Source organism: Gracilinanus agilis, chromosome 2, assembly GCF_016433145.1.
Source record: "Gracilinanus agilis isolate LMUSP501 chromosome 2, AgileGrace, whole genome shotgun sequence".
Taxonomy (NCBI): Eukaryota; Metazoa; Chordata; class Mammalia; order Didelphimorphia; family Didelphidae; genus Gracilinanus; species Gracilinanus agilis.
Window position 1 is genome coordinate 473,661,536 of NC_058131.1, and position 19,299 is coordinate 473,680,834.

The 19,299-nt window shown below is 38.5% G+C and overlaps 1 protein-coding gene across 1 annotated transcript in view; it reads left to right on the forward strand.

The window, feature by feature from the left end:
* ATG14 (autophagy related 14) overlaps positions 1–14,520 on the forward strand; it is a 66,476-nt gene extending 51,956 nt beyond the window's left edge. The window contains exons 5-10 of the mRNA XM_044664904.1: positions 3,511–3,748; positions 6,736–6,965; positions 9,415–9,532; positions 10,055–10,145; positions 10,237–10,322; positions 13,970–14,520. Coding sequence (XP_044520839.1) covers positions 3,511–3,748; positions 6,736–6,965; positions 9,415–9,532; positions 10,055–10,145; positions 10,237–10,322; positions 13,970–14,276 — 1,070 coding nt within the window. The 3' untranslated portion in view covers positions 14,277–14,520. The remainder of the gene's footprint in view (positions 1–3,510; positions 3,749–6,735; positions 6,966–9,414; positions 9,533–10,054; positions 10,146–10,236; positions 10,323–13,969) is intronic.
* The last annotated feature ends 4,779 nt before the right edge of the window (positions 14,521–19,299 follow it).

Genomic DNA, 19,299 nt, shown 5'->3' on the forward strand with positions numbered 1-19,299 from the left:
TCCTCACAATTATTTTGGTTTGCATTTTTTTTCATTATTAACAGTTTGAAGCATCTTTTCTTTTTCTTATTAATAGCTTTCAGTTCTTTTAAGAACTGTCTTTTTACATCTGCTTGATCACATGGTTCAATGGGGATATGATCAGGGATGTAGACTCTAAATGACCACCCTAGTGCAAATATTAATAATATGGAAATAGGTCTGGATCACTGACACACACAAAACCCAGTGGAATTGCTCCTTGGCTACAGGAGGAGGGTGGAAGTAAGGGAGGGAAATAACATGAATCATGTAATCATGGGGAAATATCCTAAATTAATTAAATAAATAAACTTAATAGAAATGACCAAAAAAAAGAACTGTCTTTTGACCACTTATCTATTGGGAAATAGCTTTTGGTCTTATATTTTTCTATGAATTTTCTTTTTACGTAACAGTTCAACCTGTAGCTTTTTAATAGCCTTTCCTTTCCTCTGTCCTTCTTAGCATGCCCTGTATGACCCTGGGCAAGTTGCTTAAAACCCCCATTGCCTCTGTATTTTTTTTCCTAAAAAAGAGAATTCAATAATCTTTTCTTCCTCCCTCCCTTTTTTCTCTTCCTATCCCCCTCATATTGCTATCTGTCCTCGTTCAGAAGCAAAAAAGAAAGCCCTTGAAACAGATATGCATAGTCAAGACCAATAGCAACTCTGTAATAGCAAAGAACTAGAATCTAAAAAGGTACCCCTCTACCAAAGAACAGCAAACAAATTAGGATATATGAACATGCTAGATTAAATTGCCTCTTAAGAAATAACAAAACGGATGGTTTCAGAGAAAACTTTGCAGACCTGCATGAACTGACTGCAGAATGAAGTGAGCAGAGTGAGAATGATTATTTGTACAATGAGTTATATTATATGTGTATATATAATATATATGTAAATATATATATAATAAAGAAAAACAACTTGGAAAAACTTGAAAACTCTCATCATTACAATGACCAACTGTAGTCCAGAGGTCTGACAATGAAGCACACTACTTCTCTACCAACAGAACGGTGATAGACTCATTTTGTAGAATAAGATATGTTTTTGGACGTAGTCAATGTAGGAATTTGTTTTTCTTGATCATGCATATTTGTTACAGGAACTTTGCTTTTCTCCCTTCCTCCTTCCTCATCTTTCCACTATATAATTTTGAAAGTCTTTTTTGGCTGCCCTTCACTTACTTTGCAAGCCTCACTCTTTCTTCTAACACTTGGTGCTCAACATTATCTTTATAGAAAGCTGTCATACTTTTGTGTCCATTCTCAGTAACTGGCTTTTCTTCCATCATCTGTTTTCTGTTTTATAAATCTATAAAACACAGGGCAAGTTGCTTAAAACCCCCCATTGCCTAGCCCTTATTGCTCTTCTACCTTGGAACCAACACAGCATTGATTCTAAGATGGAAGGTAGAGGTTTTTGCTTTTTAAGAAAAGAAAAAAAATTGTGTCAGTAGATGAATTTCTTATGTATCCGTATCCATCTCTTTTGACAGCACTCCCCTTTCTTCTTCAGAATTATTCATTTCATTCTTGAGAGCTTCCCATCCTTTTAGGGCTAAACTTCCCTATAATAAATTTAGGCAAAGAGATTCTATTTATCCTTTATCTCTGAACTCATTGCAGTCTGCTCTCCTAGAATTGAGATGTGTATCAAATTGTACCTGGAATCTCTTTCTTTATCTATCAAAAAGTCTGAATTATAGAGTAGGTTACCTCTTATTTTTACAACCAGTTCTTCCTTTTTGGTCACAATTAGGTTTAAATTTACCATGTTACTTCTGTCCCTCTTTGATGAATAAAAATATCAGCAAGTCAAGAATTTATCATTTGCTCAGCTTTTGAGAGAGAGGTCAAACAATTATCTAGATAGTTTGAGCCTCTTCCCTTCCCCAGTCATTACTCCTGCCTCCATATCAAGTCTTTAAAAATATATTTCCTGGAAAATTCTCAAGAACAACAACATAATACTTGGGCTATCCTTATGCTATCTCTCATCCTTGCTATAATTTGTTGAAATGAAGATTTATGCCAATAATATTGATGATTCTTTCAAGGTTCAGCCTTGAGCTATTTAGGAACTCAAAGATTTATTATATTAGAATGTTTCATACACAGTACTTAACTTATACCAGTTTATATTCTAGTAGTTCTTTCCAAAGTCACTTATCTAGAACATAAGCAGGAACACATTTTCTTATGGAAACAAGAGTCAGTAAATGTTTGTCAGATAAATAAATGACCAAATAAAACATGAATTCCCAGATGAGGTCATTACAACCTTTTCAAACTGTGTTGTTTCTAAAACAGAGTGTAGCATTATAAAACCTAATCACAATGTTTTCAGAGAACATGTGTCCTGAATTTGAACTTGGTCAGAATTCAAGACTTAGAATCTTGAAGTCCTGGATTTTGAATCATGTTTCAAATCCTTACTAGCTGTGTGACCCTGGACAAATCACTAACTTCCTGTGCCTCAGTTTCTCCATCTGTAAATTCGGAGGGTTGAGCTTGAGAATCTTTAAGATTCTTTCTAGTTCTAAATCCATGATCCTATGATCTTCCCCCTGAATTCTTCATGGCAGGAGCTGAAGGGTTGGAGGTACAAGATAATGGGGGGAACAAAAAAGATGGAAGTGGAGGTTACTCATGCAACTCTTGACTGGGACAATAATTAAGAATAAAAATAGAAAGTAAGAGATATTATGGAGCTGCAAATCCCCCTTCCAATCTCCCATTTCTCATTTTTTCTGAAGCCTAGTAGTCTAGGCTGTCCGCCAGAGATGTCATTCATGTAGGCAAAGTCCTCAAGTGTATGGGGACCAGACTAAAATGTGACTGGGAAATATTTAGCAAAATAAAATATATTACAACATAGATAATGTTAACTTGTGGTTTTCTAAGTCAGTATGCAGCCTGGAGGTGTCAGTTTTCTATTTTGAGTTTGACACCACTGCTGTAGACCTTGTTCTGTTGCTTTTTGAGGATAGGAGGATAGGGAAGAGAAGAGACTTTTACAACCATCCCAGCTGGAATAGATATTTACCTAAAAGAAGAGACAGATATCAAATCTTATTTGATTAATGGGTTTAATATTAGGATACAATTACTTTTAGTTCCACTACTTTATATAATATCCAATTCAGCAAAACCTTATAAACTCAGAAATCACCCATTTGCTTGAAGTTATCTTGTTTAAGTTACCTACCCATGGGCCTCTGTTCTGCACGGAAAAGGCATTGGAGAGCAATGAGAATCACAACAGAGGAAATAGACTCTTGCCAATTGCTTCTCCTTTTTTCTCCTTCCTAGAATGCATCATTTAACCAAGTAGACCCTGTATTCTTCGAAAGGGCCTGGGTAGGATGGAGATGAGGAGTAAGGTGACAAGCCCCAGGAAACATCTGAAACCCTTTTGGAGGCTTATCTTATCCTTGACTTACTTTTTAGAGAATAATTGCTGGGTATCGTTGCTCTGTCAGATTCCGAGGGCCTTCTCAAAACTAAAGAAAAGAATCAGAAGCTGTTCTGTCGAGCTCAGCGGCACCAAGAGAAGAAGGAAAAAATCCAGAGGCACAACCGCAGACTTGGAGATCTCGTAGAAAAGAAGCATGATGACTTAAGAAGTCAGTACGACCGTCTGGCACACTTTCGACGCTCTCATATTTTAGAACTCACCTCGATCATTTTTCCCATTGAAGAAGTGAAGACTGGCATAAGGTAGAGGAATCTTATTTTTTTCACCTTCCTTTCCCTTTCTTGCTCCATGTTGCATGTTTCTGCTTATGTTCATAGGATTACAAGTTCAGAGCTGGAAGGGACCTTCAAGCTTAGAGATCTAGTCTTAACATCCTTCATTTTACTGATGACAGAATTGAGTTCTAGAGAGATCAGATGATTTGTCCAAGGTCATACAGTAAGTGACAGTCAGGAATTAAGCTCAAGCCCTGTGATTCCAGAGATAGAATTGTTTCTATTACTGATACATTTTTTAACTGAAATTTTGCTTCACAGGCATTATTTATAATTGGGGTGACTCTTGATAAATAGATTTTTCAGATAAGTTTTATGTAACCCTTGTATGTATAAATATTAAATTATACTGAGTATTTAACTTTTTCTTGAAGACTTCAGAGAGAACATGGGTTGAGGCGGACATGATTGGGGATGTAGACTTGAAACCACCATGCCAATGCAACTATCAACAATTTGGAAATAGGTCTTGATCAATGACACACTTTAAAACCAGTGGAAATGCGCATTGGCTATTATATAGTATTAATTACTATATTAGATGATCTCTAAGGTTCCTTCCAGCATATGATCTGAACATTCTCTTATCAGTGCACTTGCTAACATTTCTAGAACTTTGAGATGGGTGATAGGGCAAGATTGAACAGCCTTACTTTATTCTTGTATTTATTTACAAAACTTCTTTTATTCCTCATTGGAAATCATACTAGCTTTGTGTTAATTTTCATAGAGGAAATAAATGAATTATTGCGTTAATGACTTGTGAAACTGAATTAAACAAATTAAAATGTCTTAGTGAAGAGCATGTGTTTTTCTAGAGTACTGTTTCTGATGTTTTGATATTAAAATGCTATTGTTTTCATATTTGTAGTCATTTAAGTGGCATATCACATCTGCATTGTCATTGTCACTTATTATACTAGCCTTTTCTTATGGAAAAGTGACCTATGGATTGGGGGAAGTAAGTGATAGTAGTAGCAAGAGTATTGGCTTGAATAGAAAGAAAGAAGCATCCTGCTTTGAACTGTTAGAAGCACTGTGACTTTGAGACCAGTTCCTTATCTGTAAATGGAGAGGATTACATTAGATAATCTTTATTTCCATGAAAGTGTCTAGTTATAAACTCTTGTCTAACTCTTGAATGTTAAGACATGGAAACAAAGTTAAAGATTTTGTTTAGGAATATCCTCAAAGCAGTAACCTGGTTCTGCCCTTATTTCTTTGGAATTTTCATCTGATTACACTGTATATGTTCTGGTTTTAGGAGTATCCTAGCCTTACATGATGTTTTGGATTTTGTTTTGTTTCTTACTGTAATCTATCCTGTGCCCCTGTGATTATGGCCTCAGAAGAGCAGGGTAACCTGCTTTAGGGTTTAAGAATTTGATAGAACTTTAACCTGTTAGGTGGGAGTTAGGGAAGGAGACAGTCTGGGACCAGGAGTGCTCCAAGGCCTACTCATTTCTGCTCATTCTTACCTAAATATTCTTTCCAATCAAGTATTACCCCCTCAGGCCAAGTCTCACTCCCTCTGCCCCAATAGATCCACTATGACCTCTTGCTGCAAATGCCATTAATGAGTGCATTCTACCTAGAGGCATAGAAATCAGATTCCCTTTGCTGATAAATTCTTTTCATTTTCTAGGCCTACCCATTTTTCTTGCCTTCCCTTTCTCTTTTATGTTGACCTGTTCGGGATGATGCAGTAGAAGGAGTAGAGTCAGAGGACTTGAGTTCAAAACCCAGTTCTGCCAACTTAACTACAAATCACTTATCTCTCTGGCTTCATGTTCCACATCTGCAAAATGAGGAGGTTGAGCCCAGTTCACTATTTTTAAAACCCTAAAGCCCTCTGTCCTCACAACAACAGACAGAAAGACAAGGGCCAGTCAGTGGGTGTTAAGTGACTTCCCCAGGGTCACACAGCCTAGGAGATGTCTCAGGCCAGATTTGGATCAGTGTCCTCTCAACTCTAGGCCTCGCATACCTACCTGCCTGCCCACTCCTAAGTTGCCTTCTAAGGCCCTTTTCCCAGCTCTGTGATAGTCATACCTAGTTCCCTATACTGGGATCATCCTAAAGTTCACCTATTTTCTGTGTGATGTCTTTTTGTTTTGTTTTGTTTTATATTTTTTAAACCCTTAACTTCTGTGTATTAGTTCCTTGGTGGAAGAGTGGTAAGGGTAGGCAATGGGGGTCAAGTGACTTGCCCAAGGTCACACAGCTGGGAAGCCTCTGAGGCCAGATTTGAACCTAGGACCTCCTATCTCTAGGCGTGGCTCTCAATCCACTGAGCTACCCAGCTGCCCTCAATGTGTGATGTCTTTTTGAATAATCTTGAGATTCAACATCTATTATAAAAGCAGTTCTTACAAACTGCTTTTCTTGTAAGTGTCCTTCGCCTTGAAGATTCCTCCTACCTAAACTTTAGCTCCTACTTCTTAAAGCCTTCTTCCTCCTAATCCTGATGAGGAAATCTTGTTACTAAAATTCTGATTGTGAACACCTCTTTAAATTTATACATCAAATTGCTGGTATAAAAACTTGGGATTTCTAACATTTTTGATGCTTTGCTTTTTTATTTATTATTAATAAAACTCAACAGAAAAGGTTTATGTCCAAGAAGGAGCCTCCTGAGGGACTTTACCTTAATATAAAAGCCACCCCCTAGAATATTAGTATGGGTAAATCCAATAGCTATCTGTTCAATAGAATTATAAATTCTCTCTTCTTAAAAGGTTTATGTGTATTTCCAGTTTGACAGCATATCTAGAAATTGAGAAAGCAGTAACCAAAATACTGGAATTTGCTATAACTCAGATCAAAAAGTGGGTTATTCTTAAAAATGCTTTTTCAGATTTTTTTTGTAAATGTTTAAATGTTCCAATATTTATCTTCAAAGAGAAAAAAACCTTCAAGTTTCCCTAATATTGTTTGAATTTCTTAATTTTCAGGGACCCTGCAGATACAACCTCAGAGAGTGACACTGCCATGACCTCCAGCACTGTGAGCAAGCTTGCAGAAGCCAGGAGGACTACTTATCTTTCTGGGAGATGGGTTTGTGATGACCACAATGGAGATACAAGCATTAGCATTGCAGGACCCTGGATTAGTCTTCCTAACAATGGAGACTATTCTGCTTACTACAACTGGGTAGAAGAGAAAAAAACAACACAGGGGCCTGGTAAGAAGAAAGCTTTTTTTTTTTAATCTTTAAAAGCTTACAAACTGTTTTAGTCTGAAGAAAATGGGTATTACTGTTTTACTATGTAGCTTTTGTTTTGTTAATTTGGCAAAATTATGAAGCAGGCCAAAATGGAGCTAAGCTTTTTTTTTTTAAAGTTCTGCAATCTTCTTGGTAGGTAAAAAAAAAAACAAACATTCTAATTCTTTAGTAAAAAAAACACCCATGGGTAGTTCACATTAAGAAGGTTTGTTTTGTTGGGGGGGGGGGTCCTTAAAGAAAGCATTTGAGATTCAGTGTGGTGTTATCTTTTGTTTCCTATTCTCACTTAAAAGAATAGGAGAAGGCCATTAGGTCCTCCCACCTCCCCAGGGATATTTCTTAGGTTTCTTCTGGAGAAAAGTACTGGATTTGGAGCCAGAACAATCTGAGTTCTAATTCTGCCCCTCAGACACTTACTAAGTTGTGAGACCCCAAAGTAAGATAGTTTGGCAGGTTAAAAATGTTAGTCAAGGAAAGAAAGTAGCCAAGAAGAAGGCAGTAAGGGGGCATGGGCTAAAAGCAAGGCCAAGCATTTAGACCAGTCATCACCCGAGCCCTTCCATACTGATACTTTTACCTTGTGGCTTCATGGGGCTCCTGTAACCACCTCCTATGCCAACAAGAATGAGAATCACTTACATTTAGGAGGAGTTTTAAGGCTTACAAAATGCCTTTTTATATTTATGTGTTCTCTGTGGCCTTTGAGCATCATCGCCTTGGGTTAGAGGTGCTCTTATTAGCCCCATTTGATAGATGGGGAAGCCAGCTGCGAGGATTTCAGTGACTTTCTCAGAGTCACATGACTGGGGCAGGCTTCAAACTCGGGACTTTCTGACTCCGATCTGACCCTTCCTCCATGCTGTCACCTTAGAAATAGGCTGGGGTGGGCAGGGGAGACACGGAGCTTTTTTCAGTACTCTCTTTAGTGCTAACCCAAAATGATAGTCAACAGACTATCATAAATTTCTCTTTCAAACTGATAACTTTTGAGTAAAGGCTCAGTGGATAGAGTACTGGGCCTAGAGCCAGGAAGACCTGAATTCACATCCAGCCCTGGACACTTCCTGGCTGTGTGACACCAGGCAAGTCACTTCAACTTCTGTTTGCCTCCATTTCCTCATCTGTAAAATAGGGATAATAATAGTGCCTACCTCCAAGGGTTATTGTGAAGATCAGGTGGAATAATAATTGTAAAGCACTCAGTGCAGTGCCTGGCCCATAGTAAGCTCTGTATACATGTTAGCTATTATTAACTATCAAAAAGGAATAAAAATTATCATTCTGTGCCTGAATCATTTTTAAATTAGGTCAATTGAAATACCTTCTAATGAACTTTCTCATTATATCAGGGGCACTTAAGAGTCCTGATCATGGGATCCTTGTATACTAATAGTTTAATTCTATAAAATGAGGTTCAAAGTGGCACCTACCTTGTAAGATTATTGTGAATAAAACATAATAAAACGTTTTGCAAACCTTAAAATAATTACCTTCTGTGTGAGCTTTTACTGATGCCCTTTTTGGTTAATGCCCTTCTTCTCAGGCTACCTTCTTTTAAATTCCTTTGTATTCATTTGAATTTATTGTTTCAATATTGGGTGTCCCAAAGGTTTAGTGTCATTCTTAGATGACATTCTTAGATGGCCCTTAGAGCCAATTCTGTTTATGTTTATTTATGTCCTTAGTATTTCCCTTTTAGAAAACAAGTTTCTTGAGAATGGGGATTGTTTCATTCATTTTATTTGTGTCTCCAGAACCTCCTAGAATATAGCAAGTACTTAATAACTGTTTTACATCAGTCATTCAATAAGTATTTATTAACTAACAATCAATAATCAGTCCTTGAGGCAGCATGATGTTGACAATTGTAAGACCCCATTTGGGATTTTCTTGGCAAAGACACTGGAGTGGTTTGCCATTTCCTTTTCCAGCTCATTTTACAGATGAAGAACCTGAGGCAAACAGTGTTAAGTGACTTGTCCAGGGTCACACAGCTAGTAGTATCTAAGGCTGGATTTGAATTCAGGGCTTCCTGACTCCAGGTCTGGCACCCTTTCCACTGTGCCACCTCCCTGCCTGTTCAAGTCCTAATACATGTGACCCTGGCCTGATCACTAAACCTCTCAGCATACCCAGGCAACTCTCTAAGACTCTTAAGTGGTGGAGTACCTACTGGCCCTGGTAGGAAAGGGTCCCCAGCCTGCAGGCAAACCCCAGGTCTGCACCAAAGGAAATTACCCTGGCTCAATAGAACTTCCCTACCCCCCCTCCCGCCCGACACAAGATTGTTATTGGGCTAGGCAGTAAAGCATGACCACCAGTATTCTAACTGATAAGTCAGAAAGAATGAATACCAGATTTAATCAACATATGCTTTTCCCCCCTTCATGTCTTCTTTACACTTTAGATATGGAACATAATAACCCTGCCTACACCATCAGTGCTGCCCTGTGCTATGCAACTCAGCTTGTCAACATTTTGTCTCATATACTTGATGTAAATCTTCCCAAAAAATTATGTAACAGGCAAGTAATTTGAGTTTGGATGATGGCTGACACACTTGTTATGGATCACATTTCAGTGTTCTAACCTCTTGTAGTTAATCTATGCAAGTAAGATGATATAAATATTCATTTCACTCATCTTTAATATGGTCTAAGAAATTATATGGTTTCCTTCTAGAATAATGAAACTAGTCGTGTGTAAGAATCAGTGTCTACCCTAATTCACATAAATGTTTTAAAGGGAATACAAATAGTCCTCGACTTAAAAAAATAATGTAGATCCAAAATACAAAAATTGTATAACAGAAATATTGTGATGTTAAGAAATACTTTCAGTCAGAGCAAGGAAAATTTCAAAAATAAGAAGTCAGAAAAAATTTTTAAATATTCAAGAACCAGAAAGTATAATTCTCAGGAAAGGAGATGGGTATGTGCTGCTATATTGAAATTTTGAGAACCTTAATACACTTCTGATTTTACCAAAATAGTCTCTGTTTTAAGAAAGGTCCTAAGCCTGTAGAGCTCATCCTCTCTATTTTATAGTGAGTTTTGTGGAGAGAATCTAAGCCGGCGGAAATTTACTCGTGCTGTCAAGAAGTTGAATGCCAACATTCTTTACCTCTGCTTTTCTCAGGTACAGAAAGTGTGTTTGTTGGGTGACCTCTGATATTGGGGTGGCAGAGTCCACAGATACTCATTCTTCTTCTTTATATTGCTTTTTCTAGCACGTAAATTTAGACCTATTGCACCCACTACATACACTCAGGAATCTAATGTACCTGGTCAGTCCAGACACGGAACATTTGGGCAGGTAAGAAGTGATCTTCCTTTTCATCCATATGTCAGTCAAAATCTGTCCTTGTTTTGCAATGATTTTTAGCTTCCATTTTGCCAAATTGAAAAGACTAACTAAATGGAAATCTCTGCTGCTCTAGGATTTTCAAGGATAACATTCATGTGGGTCATTCACCTTTGGGCCATGAAGTGTTCACATTCAGTCCCTAGCAGTTTCTTCTTAGCAGTTTGTCCCCTGCTGCTGTTATGGGCACTTTCTTGGGTATGCCTCCCCTGCAGCCTCTCCCCCACGTTATGTAGGCCATAACCCAATTGAAGTCTCTTCATTTCTGAAGGGACAGAAACTATTAAAAAGAGATCTAATTCTATTTATTTTTCCCTTCTGAACATTGGATGGATATGGAAATCTATAACATAGTACATGTTATAGAAAAGATTTTCATATTTGCAGAATTTAGGAAAAGATAACTAATAATGGTCTGTAAAAAAGAGCAAAGAAGATCTCAGAAAAGTAGAACATGCAGTGAACCTTATTAAGGTGAAATTTAATAGTCATACATTTGAGTTTTGAAAAAAGTAAACCTTACTAGTATGATATAGTACAAGAACTTAGGCAGTAATTCTCCTTAAAAATTCACTACACTCCAAATTCACCAATGTGACTTGCAGCCAGAAAAGGTAATGTGGTCTTTGGGGACATTAAGAGAGGCATAGGACACTCTAATTTTGAGGATGGACTCAGGGTTTGCCATCTTTCATTCTCTGGACTTCACTACCATGCTTCAACTGCCTTCTCCCTCTGCACCTGTGATCCCTTTTTTCAGCTGGTAAGTTCTTCCAGGAACCCCTGTCTTAAGGAAGGGCTCGAGTAGCCTTTTTTCATTCCAGATTTCTCTACTGTGCCTCCATTCACATACCTTCCATTGCCTTTAGCTTCCTTTTATGTATTGTCTTCCCATTATTAGTTTCCTGTAAGGTCTCTGAAGACAGAGACTGTCTTTTTGATTATTCTTTATCTATTTGTTTGTTACATTAAAATTCCCAGGTATCTTTCTCCTCCCCTCTCCTCTCTACACTTGAGAAGGTGTCATTTGACCAAAAAAAAATGCACGTGCTTATTTCTATTTATCAGTTCTTTCTCTGGAAGTGGTTGTACATGAGTCATTCGTCAAAGTGTTTCTGTTGTTAATGTTTTCTTGGTTTTGCTTGTTTCACTCTTTATAATTTCATGTAGAACTTCACATGTTTTTTCAAAATTAACCTTCTCGTCATTTCTTGTGGCACAGTAGTTTCCATCCCAGTCATATATTATTTAGCCATTCCCCAGCTGATGGGCATCCCTTCAATTTCCAGTTCTTTGCCACCACCAAGAGAGCTGCTATAAATATTTTAGAGCATATAGGTTCTTTTCCTTTTTCCTTGATCACCTCCTATTGTCTCTGCAGCACTTAGCACAGTGTCTGGCCCATAGTAAGCACTTAGTAAATAATTATTGACTTTTTTGACTCTCTTGGTCAGATCAGGTATGGGTGCCTATTTCTGGCACCACATTTTAGAAAAGATGTCAACAAGTTAGAACACTTTAGAGGAGGTCAGCCAGATGTTTAAAAGCATTGAGGCCATACCATATAAGAATGGATGGAAGGAACTAGAGATATTTAGACAGGGGAGATGTGAGGGATACCTCCAAGCATTTAAAAGGTGGTCATATGGAAAAGGAATTATTAGGCTTTTATTCTACTTGGCCCCAGGAAGTAGAACTTAAATAATGGGTAATAAATAGGGATGAAAAGTAGAACTTTTGAGTAAGTAAAGTTGCTAAAAGGCAGATTAAGGCTTAGAATTAGGAAAAAGTTCTTCATAATCAGAGCTATCTAAAAATAGGATTGGCCTACCTGAGGAAATCTCTTCTTCCATTTTTCATATGAGGATTCAAAAACTAAACATTACAGTAATAGAAGAAAAATTGCTTTTAGTTCAGAAGAGACCTAAACCATGAGGCACAAAAAGAGTGAGAATCTGAAACTAAACAATTTCTGCTTGGAAGTTACCTTGTCTCATGATGCTCTAATGTCCCTATCCATAAAGAAATGCATCACTTTTTTTTTTTAAGTCATTAGATGTTAGTAATGACCAACAAAATAGCACAATATTTGGTATATATGTGGAATATTTGGTGGTAATTTCTTTTAATAGGATCTTTAGGGGTCACTTAAGTGGAATTATTAAAATGGTACCCCCAAAACAACGATCTGAAAATTTTCCTGGTCTTTTTTTTTTTTTTTCATAGTTGGACTATATGGAAATATTGAAAAGTACGACAATCTCTTAAAAAGATTTGGAATTTGGTTCAATGTATCACTGGAACTTTATATCCATCTCCCACCCACCCACCCACCCACCCAAATTTTTTTTTTCTTCTGTTCATGAACTAAGGCAGAAAATACCCTCAGAAATAATGACTTTCAGTCTTTCTTTATTTCTTTATTGACTCTAAAATCCTACAGAGAAAAACTGCCTGAATTTTTGTGCCTGAATTAAATAAGGAATTGAAATAAAATTAATGAAATGTTTGAGTACTAACATAAGTCTTAACATTTTACTTCATGGCAAATGGTGCATAAAGAAATGAGAACAGTGTGACGGAGTATGGAAAGTTTGTCAGATGTCTTTATCTACTCATCTAGCATCCACATTTATTACTCTGGTCCTGATGAAAGGTGACCGTCCCCATCCCATCCCCTGACCCCCGCCAGACCAGCTCCTCTCCATGTACCCTTTGTTGCGTCCCTTCCCCACAACCTTTCTTTCTCTCTCCCCCAGCTACTGGCTCCCTCCCCTGCCTGCAGCTTGTCCTAGGAAAAACACACCAGATCCTAATGTCACTCTGTCATTCTCAATTGGTTTCAGTTTTCGCAACCAAACTTTAAAAACAAACAAACCTCCATCTCCATTGCCCCCACTTCACATCCCTCATAGGCAATACTACTGAGGCATGTGGTACCCAGCGCAGAGAAGGTGATACAAGATGGCATTGGGGAAGTACAGCAAACTCTTCCTGAACCAAAGTATTTATTATAAAATAGAGGAGTCAGTGTGACTCCATAAAGATAAAGCCCAGAGGCAAGAAGACCTGAGTTCAGGTCCTGCCCTGGGCAACTGTCTGCAAGTCACTTGGGTTCCAGGGCTGCCCACTCAGTGAGCCTGAGCCACGGGCAGGCCTGTCCCTCCTTGCCTTCCCCTTTAAAAGTTGTTGGGGGTGTCGCAAGGTGGTTCAGCAGCTAAAGAATCAGGCCTAGAGTCCAGAGGTCCTGGGTTCAAACCTGGCCTCAGACACTTTCTAGCTGTGTGACCCTGAGTAAGTCACTTAACCCCCCATTGCCTAGCCCTTACTGCTCTTCTGCCTTAACCATTGATTCTAAGACAGAAAGTCAAAGTTTTATTTGTTTTTAAATGTGTTGAGTAGAATTGGATCCGATTTTTGCTTGTTACTTGGGTAGACCCTGTTTATTTGTTGGAAACCTGTTACAAAATGGAGAAACAAGTCCAAGGTACAAACTGTATTCCACAATGATTCCTAATTCGCCACCTCCTAAGTAAAGTATGCTACAAAGGCGCCTCTGGGAGCCCTGCTCACGGGCCTGTGTCCCTCTGCTCCCGCAGGTCTGGGCCCTTTGAAGTCAGTGCTGATCTTGAAGATTCCATGGAATTTTTGGATCCTGCTGCTGCTGGAGAAACAGATGAAAGCGGGGATGAGCGGATCAGTGACGAAGAGACGGACCTCGGCACAGACTGGGAGAATCTGCCCAGCCCCCGCTTCTGTGACATTCCTTCCCAGCCCGTGGAGGTGCTGCAGAGCCACAGCACCCAGGTGTCCCAGCCTGTGGCCAGCAGTAGCGCCGGGGGCATGATCTCCTCCGCCGCGGCCTCCGTGACGTCCTGGTTCAAGGCTTACACGGGGCATCGCTAGGGAGCAGCCAAGAGACAATGACAGATCCACAGAGTGAACATTTCTCTCCCACAATGTGTAGTTTTACCTATTCAGTTAAGTAGTGCCTGGAACAAAAAAATAAATAAACTAATTTTTTAAAAGCAGAGTTCAATTCAACAGACATTTATTAAAGTTAAACCTTTTTATTTACAAAGATTGACTGCTGATAACATTTTGTAAATTAGGTAAATCCACCCTTAGGACCTACTTCACCACCTGCATATCCTTGGGTAAGCATTGGGGAGGAGGAACCTTGCACAAGTGGCCAGTTCTTCTGTTCGGGGAATAATTTGGGGCTCTTATCACAGGAGAAAAGGAATTTTGGAAACTTGAAAACACTGTTTCTGTTTTATTCACAGTGCTGAGGAAAGTAGTTCTCAGAACTCTCGTTTTTAAAAGGAATTACAGAAAGTTCTGTTATCTTCTCATTATTAATATGTAGAGAAGTGACTATATTCGCACACATTTTAAAGTAATTCTTTATTGATGAAAACTCACGACTTAAACATTTTTAACATAATTGCTAGGTTTTTGTGTCCACAACATTTTGTACAAAGAGCCAATGTGTAAATTTAGAATATTGATTGCTTTTAGAGTTCGGTTATCATGGGTTACTTTTTTTTTTTTATTGATATGAGTTAACTTGTGCTGCTTTCTCAGATTATCAAAAATTTTATGTAACAGAGAGCACTTGGTTGCCGTCTTACTACCCACACACCAAAGAAACACTGGATTTATTTTCTTTAGGACCCATAGCCACAGACAGAAAAAAATAGTAGACACTTGCAATAATGTTCTAGATTTTTTAAAAAATCTATTTTCTTTTATATGTAGTTGTCTAAGATCAGTTGGCTAGCCAAGAATTGAATTTGTGCTGGCCTTACTACTGTGTATTTTGAAATCCAAGTTCATTTTCTGTTAGTAGTGGATCTGCCTTGTTTGTGCACTGGCTAAAAGACCCCTTAATTAGGTGGTCACTGTTGGTTTCTTCCCTTGCAAGATTCATTTTTCAGTGATGTAATTTGATGGCAAGTGCTCCCAAGGAGAGCCATCGTCCTTGTCAGTTCCTTAGAAATCTTTATTGCTTTGAAGATGCTCTTTGTACTAATAAGTGAGACTTCAGAAATTCAAAGTTTGTCCTTCGGTACACAGGAATTTTTTTCCCCAATGAGATTGTCTCGTCATTCTCTCCATGACAGTCTGTCAAGGGGACTGGTGAAGAAAAGCCTTTATTGACAAATGTGTGTTGTTTTTAGGTTTTTAATACACAAGGGAAAAAATCCCCACAAAAATACCTAACTGACATCATTGTCTTTTTTGTTTTTCTGGTGTGGTTAGGCCAAGATGCTTCAGAGAATTTGTTTTGAGGTTTGCTCTTCCCATTTCTGTTCTTTTTGTGGGGGGATGGGAGGGTATATATATATGGTGGTATTTTGCCTCCAAACAAGAAGATGAGATGCATGATTTTTTCCCTAATGTTGATGTAATTGCCACTCAGTAGGAAAACCCAGGGTGTGCTCTAATTCACTTCTATGTAGGAGATTAGGCTCAGTGCCCCCTTTGAGATTGTTCATCCTAGGGAGTTCTGGGTGTTTCTTTATAGCAGATTTATCCACCTTTGGCCTTTTGTCTGAGCTCCATGATTTTGGATCTGCTTCCTATTTCTTAATAGAAAATGGCCATTTAAAAATTACTTAAAAAAAAAAAGAATAAAAAAACCAAAGACATTTAAATCTTGTTAGATGGGAGCCCAAAAGCTTTCAGACAAAAGGAACGGTTAATTGTGACTAGACCAATTGGTGAGGTTTGGAAAGGGACTTGACTCTAGTTGAGCACATTGTTTAACCAATAGTCAGTAATCATGGTACTCTCAATTGAACCTACAATGAGACCCGGAATGAGATGAGACTAGCAAAACTGATATCTCTTGTACCCTTACTCAGAGCAATCGGTAAAACTTTACAACTAAAGAGGAGTTTTTTGTTGTTACCGTTAACTACAAGCACTTTACTTAATTATAGATGATCTGATGCTTTGGTGTTTGTTGAGTACTGCTTGTTAGGCTCTCACTTCTGAGATTTTTTTTTTCTCATTATTTTGCATTGAACCTACCATGTAAACCTTCTCTTCCATACACATTTTTAACCACTGGGTTTTTTCCCCCACCCTTCTTCCTGCTTCTCTAAATCTTGTCTTATGAGGTGCAAAAAAAAATTTGTAAACAGTTTATTAAAAATTGAAGCTGGTATTTTTTAAAATGAAAAGCCATAGAACTTGGTATGTGTCATGTTTTCCATTTTAAAATCATTTATTGAAACAATGTAATAGTAAAATCCATAGACACCAAAAAGGTGGTTTGAAATGGGCTATGTTTGAGAAATTTTTTTGTAATAGAAGATATAATTTTTAAAATGTTTTGCACATGTGTAAGTTAACAGGGAAATAAAATGGAGTGTCAATATTGAGTGTGATAGACTGATTCATTTAGAAATAATTATGAGAAAAGAACACTAGACTTTGCTGAAAAACTCAGTAAGTCTGAAAACTCTGCAATGTCATAATAGAGCAATTACCATTTACTTTGCAACTTCCAAACTAATTACAACTAAGCACAAATGTTTTCTAAACTTCTATTGTATTACTGCAATAAATCTAAATAGAATTCTACCTAGATATTTGTCCTTTTTCAAGTCCTGGCTGTTCTTTTTCTTTCTACTGAGATATGATGGGCAACAAGGATAAGAATGAAACTTGATCCTTTATAGTAATTTGTTTCAAGTTACCTTTATATATAATTAGCTAAGAAAAATACAGCTCCAAAGCCCTTTATGGGAAGGAGTTGTCAGAGCAACTGTGGAAGACATACACTATTTCCCTAAGATGTATAGAGCCCTCTGAGAGTGCATGGGCCATGGAACCTGGGCTGTTCCAAGGGCTAAAATTAGGAAGGATCGGAAAAGGATTAACCAGAAATTTGACCGTACCTATTTTAAATCTTCCTGAAACCAAATACAAGAAACTTCCTGGGTTGGTGCCGATTCACACACAGACACAGCTTGTGGGAGGTTGGACACCCAACTCCAGTAGAGACATGATGGCAAAGCTGATGTTGGCCAGGAACAGGAGATGAGAGAAGTGACCTAGTCAAAGGCAGGGGAGAGAACCACACAAAATACAGGTGAATGTTGCATTTGGCCCACAAAACCATTGGGTAGAATTAGCTGTTAGTGAGATCATAGTCTCCTACCCAAGGCATCATAGCCCCCACATCCAGCTTGGCAACCGCTGTCATTCAGCCATCCAGCTGGTTGTTCATGAGTGCAAACCCGCCTCACGTTTTTCTGCATAAGGAGGCATGAGCAACGTTCCTCCATTGTTCCAGACTCCAAAGGGGAATGCTCTTTCATTATGTAGGTCCAAGTGCCATGACCACTGCCCAAGAATCAGTAGAGATGAAGATCTTGTCTGCTACAGCCTTCAAGGCTCTCATGCCAACCAACAATGCAGCCATTACTCAGCCCACTAGGAGGTCTTGCCTTTCACATCGGCCTGGACTTGAATCACAAAACAAATTGGGTCCTGATAAACAGGGCCCTTTCCATCCAGCAGAGGAGGCAGGACTTTGGAGCCAGAACTGGAAGCAATCATGTCTAACAGAGTCCTCCCTATTCATAAACAGTGCCGGCAGGGCTCTGTGGCCCATTCGGGAACAGAACTGGGTCAGAAGTTGCTCCTGGCACCCATCTCTACTACCTGCAGTGCCAGAAAATCAGATCAGATTTTCTTGGTGTGTCAGAACCATCTCATTTCTTCCCTTCCACTGTATGCCCGAGAATTGGATTAATCAAAGCTGGACCATGTATTTTCTTTGATATCTTCCATCTCTTGCCCTTCAGTTCCACATAGGAGCCTCTGGTGATAGGGCTTTATCAGATCTGATGAGCATCTGCAGGTTGGTGGCTGATGTTCATTGCCCTCAGGAAGCAAAGCTCTATTAAGGTCTGAATAGTCAGCCCCAGGGAAAGATGGGAAGATAAAATGGACTCCATTCTCAAGTGAAGATGAACTACCTAGGCCCAACTGCAGGAAGAGAAAAATTATTAACAATCACACCACCACCAAAAGCTGGTGACTTGGTTTACCACATTGAGGAAGGTAAGAATAATTATAAGGATTTGCAAAACAACTTTGTTATGTGGAATTACCTCTCCGTCATTAGGAAAGGTATAACTCACCCCTCTTGGGACCTGGTATTCTTTGGTATCAACTTGGATAACTTATCTTGGGCAATTCCCAAGGGCTTCCATTTGGATCCTCCCATAAGAACTAGTATATGTAATAACTCCCCAAGAGCTCTTCCCTCAACTGACTGCTCCCCAAAACACATAAAAACTGATTTGCTGACTTTCAATTAAAATGGCAATGTAAAAGGTGGAAGGGGAGCCCAGGTCTCCCACTTATAATCCAGCAAACATCTAAAAAGGGCACTGGGTTGAATAATGATCAGGAAATCCAGAAAAGTACCAATAAGTGCTTTTATCTAGGCCGAGGCAATGATTTAACAAAGAGGCAATGCGGAAACAGCGTTAGACAGATCTTACCATAAAAGAAGACAGGAGGAAGAAAGGAAGCACTTATTAAACACTTGCTATATGTCAGGCACTATGCTAAGCACTTTACAAATATCTCACTTAATACAACTAGGTAGGTACTGTTATGATAGAGGCAGAGAGAGATGAATAGATGGAGAGATGAAGGGATGGATGAAAGACAAAGTAATATAACAACTGACTAGAAGGTAGGTGCTATTATAATTACTTTTTCCACTTGAAGAAAATGAGTCAGACACAGAGAGAGAGATGGAGAGATGGTTCAATAGACTGGATGGATGGATGGATGGATGGATGGATAGATAGAAAAATGGATGGATAGATAGATAAATGATAGATGAATAGATAGATTGATAGATGGAAAGGTAGGTAGATGTTTAAGATAGGCATAA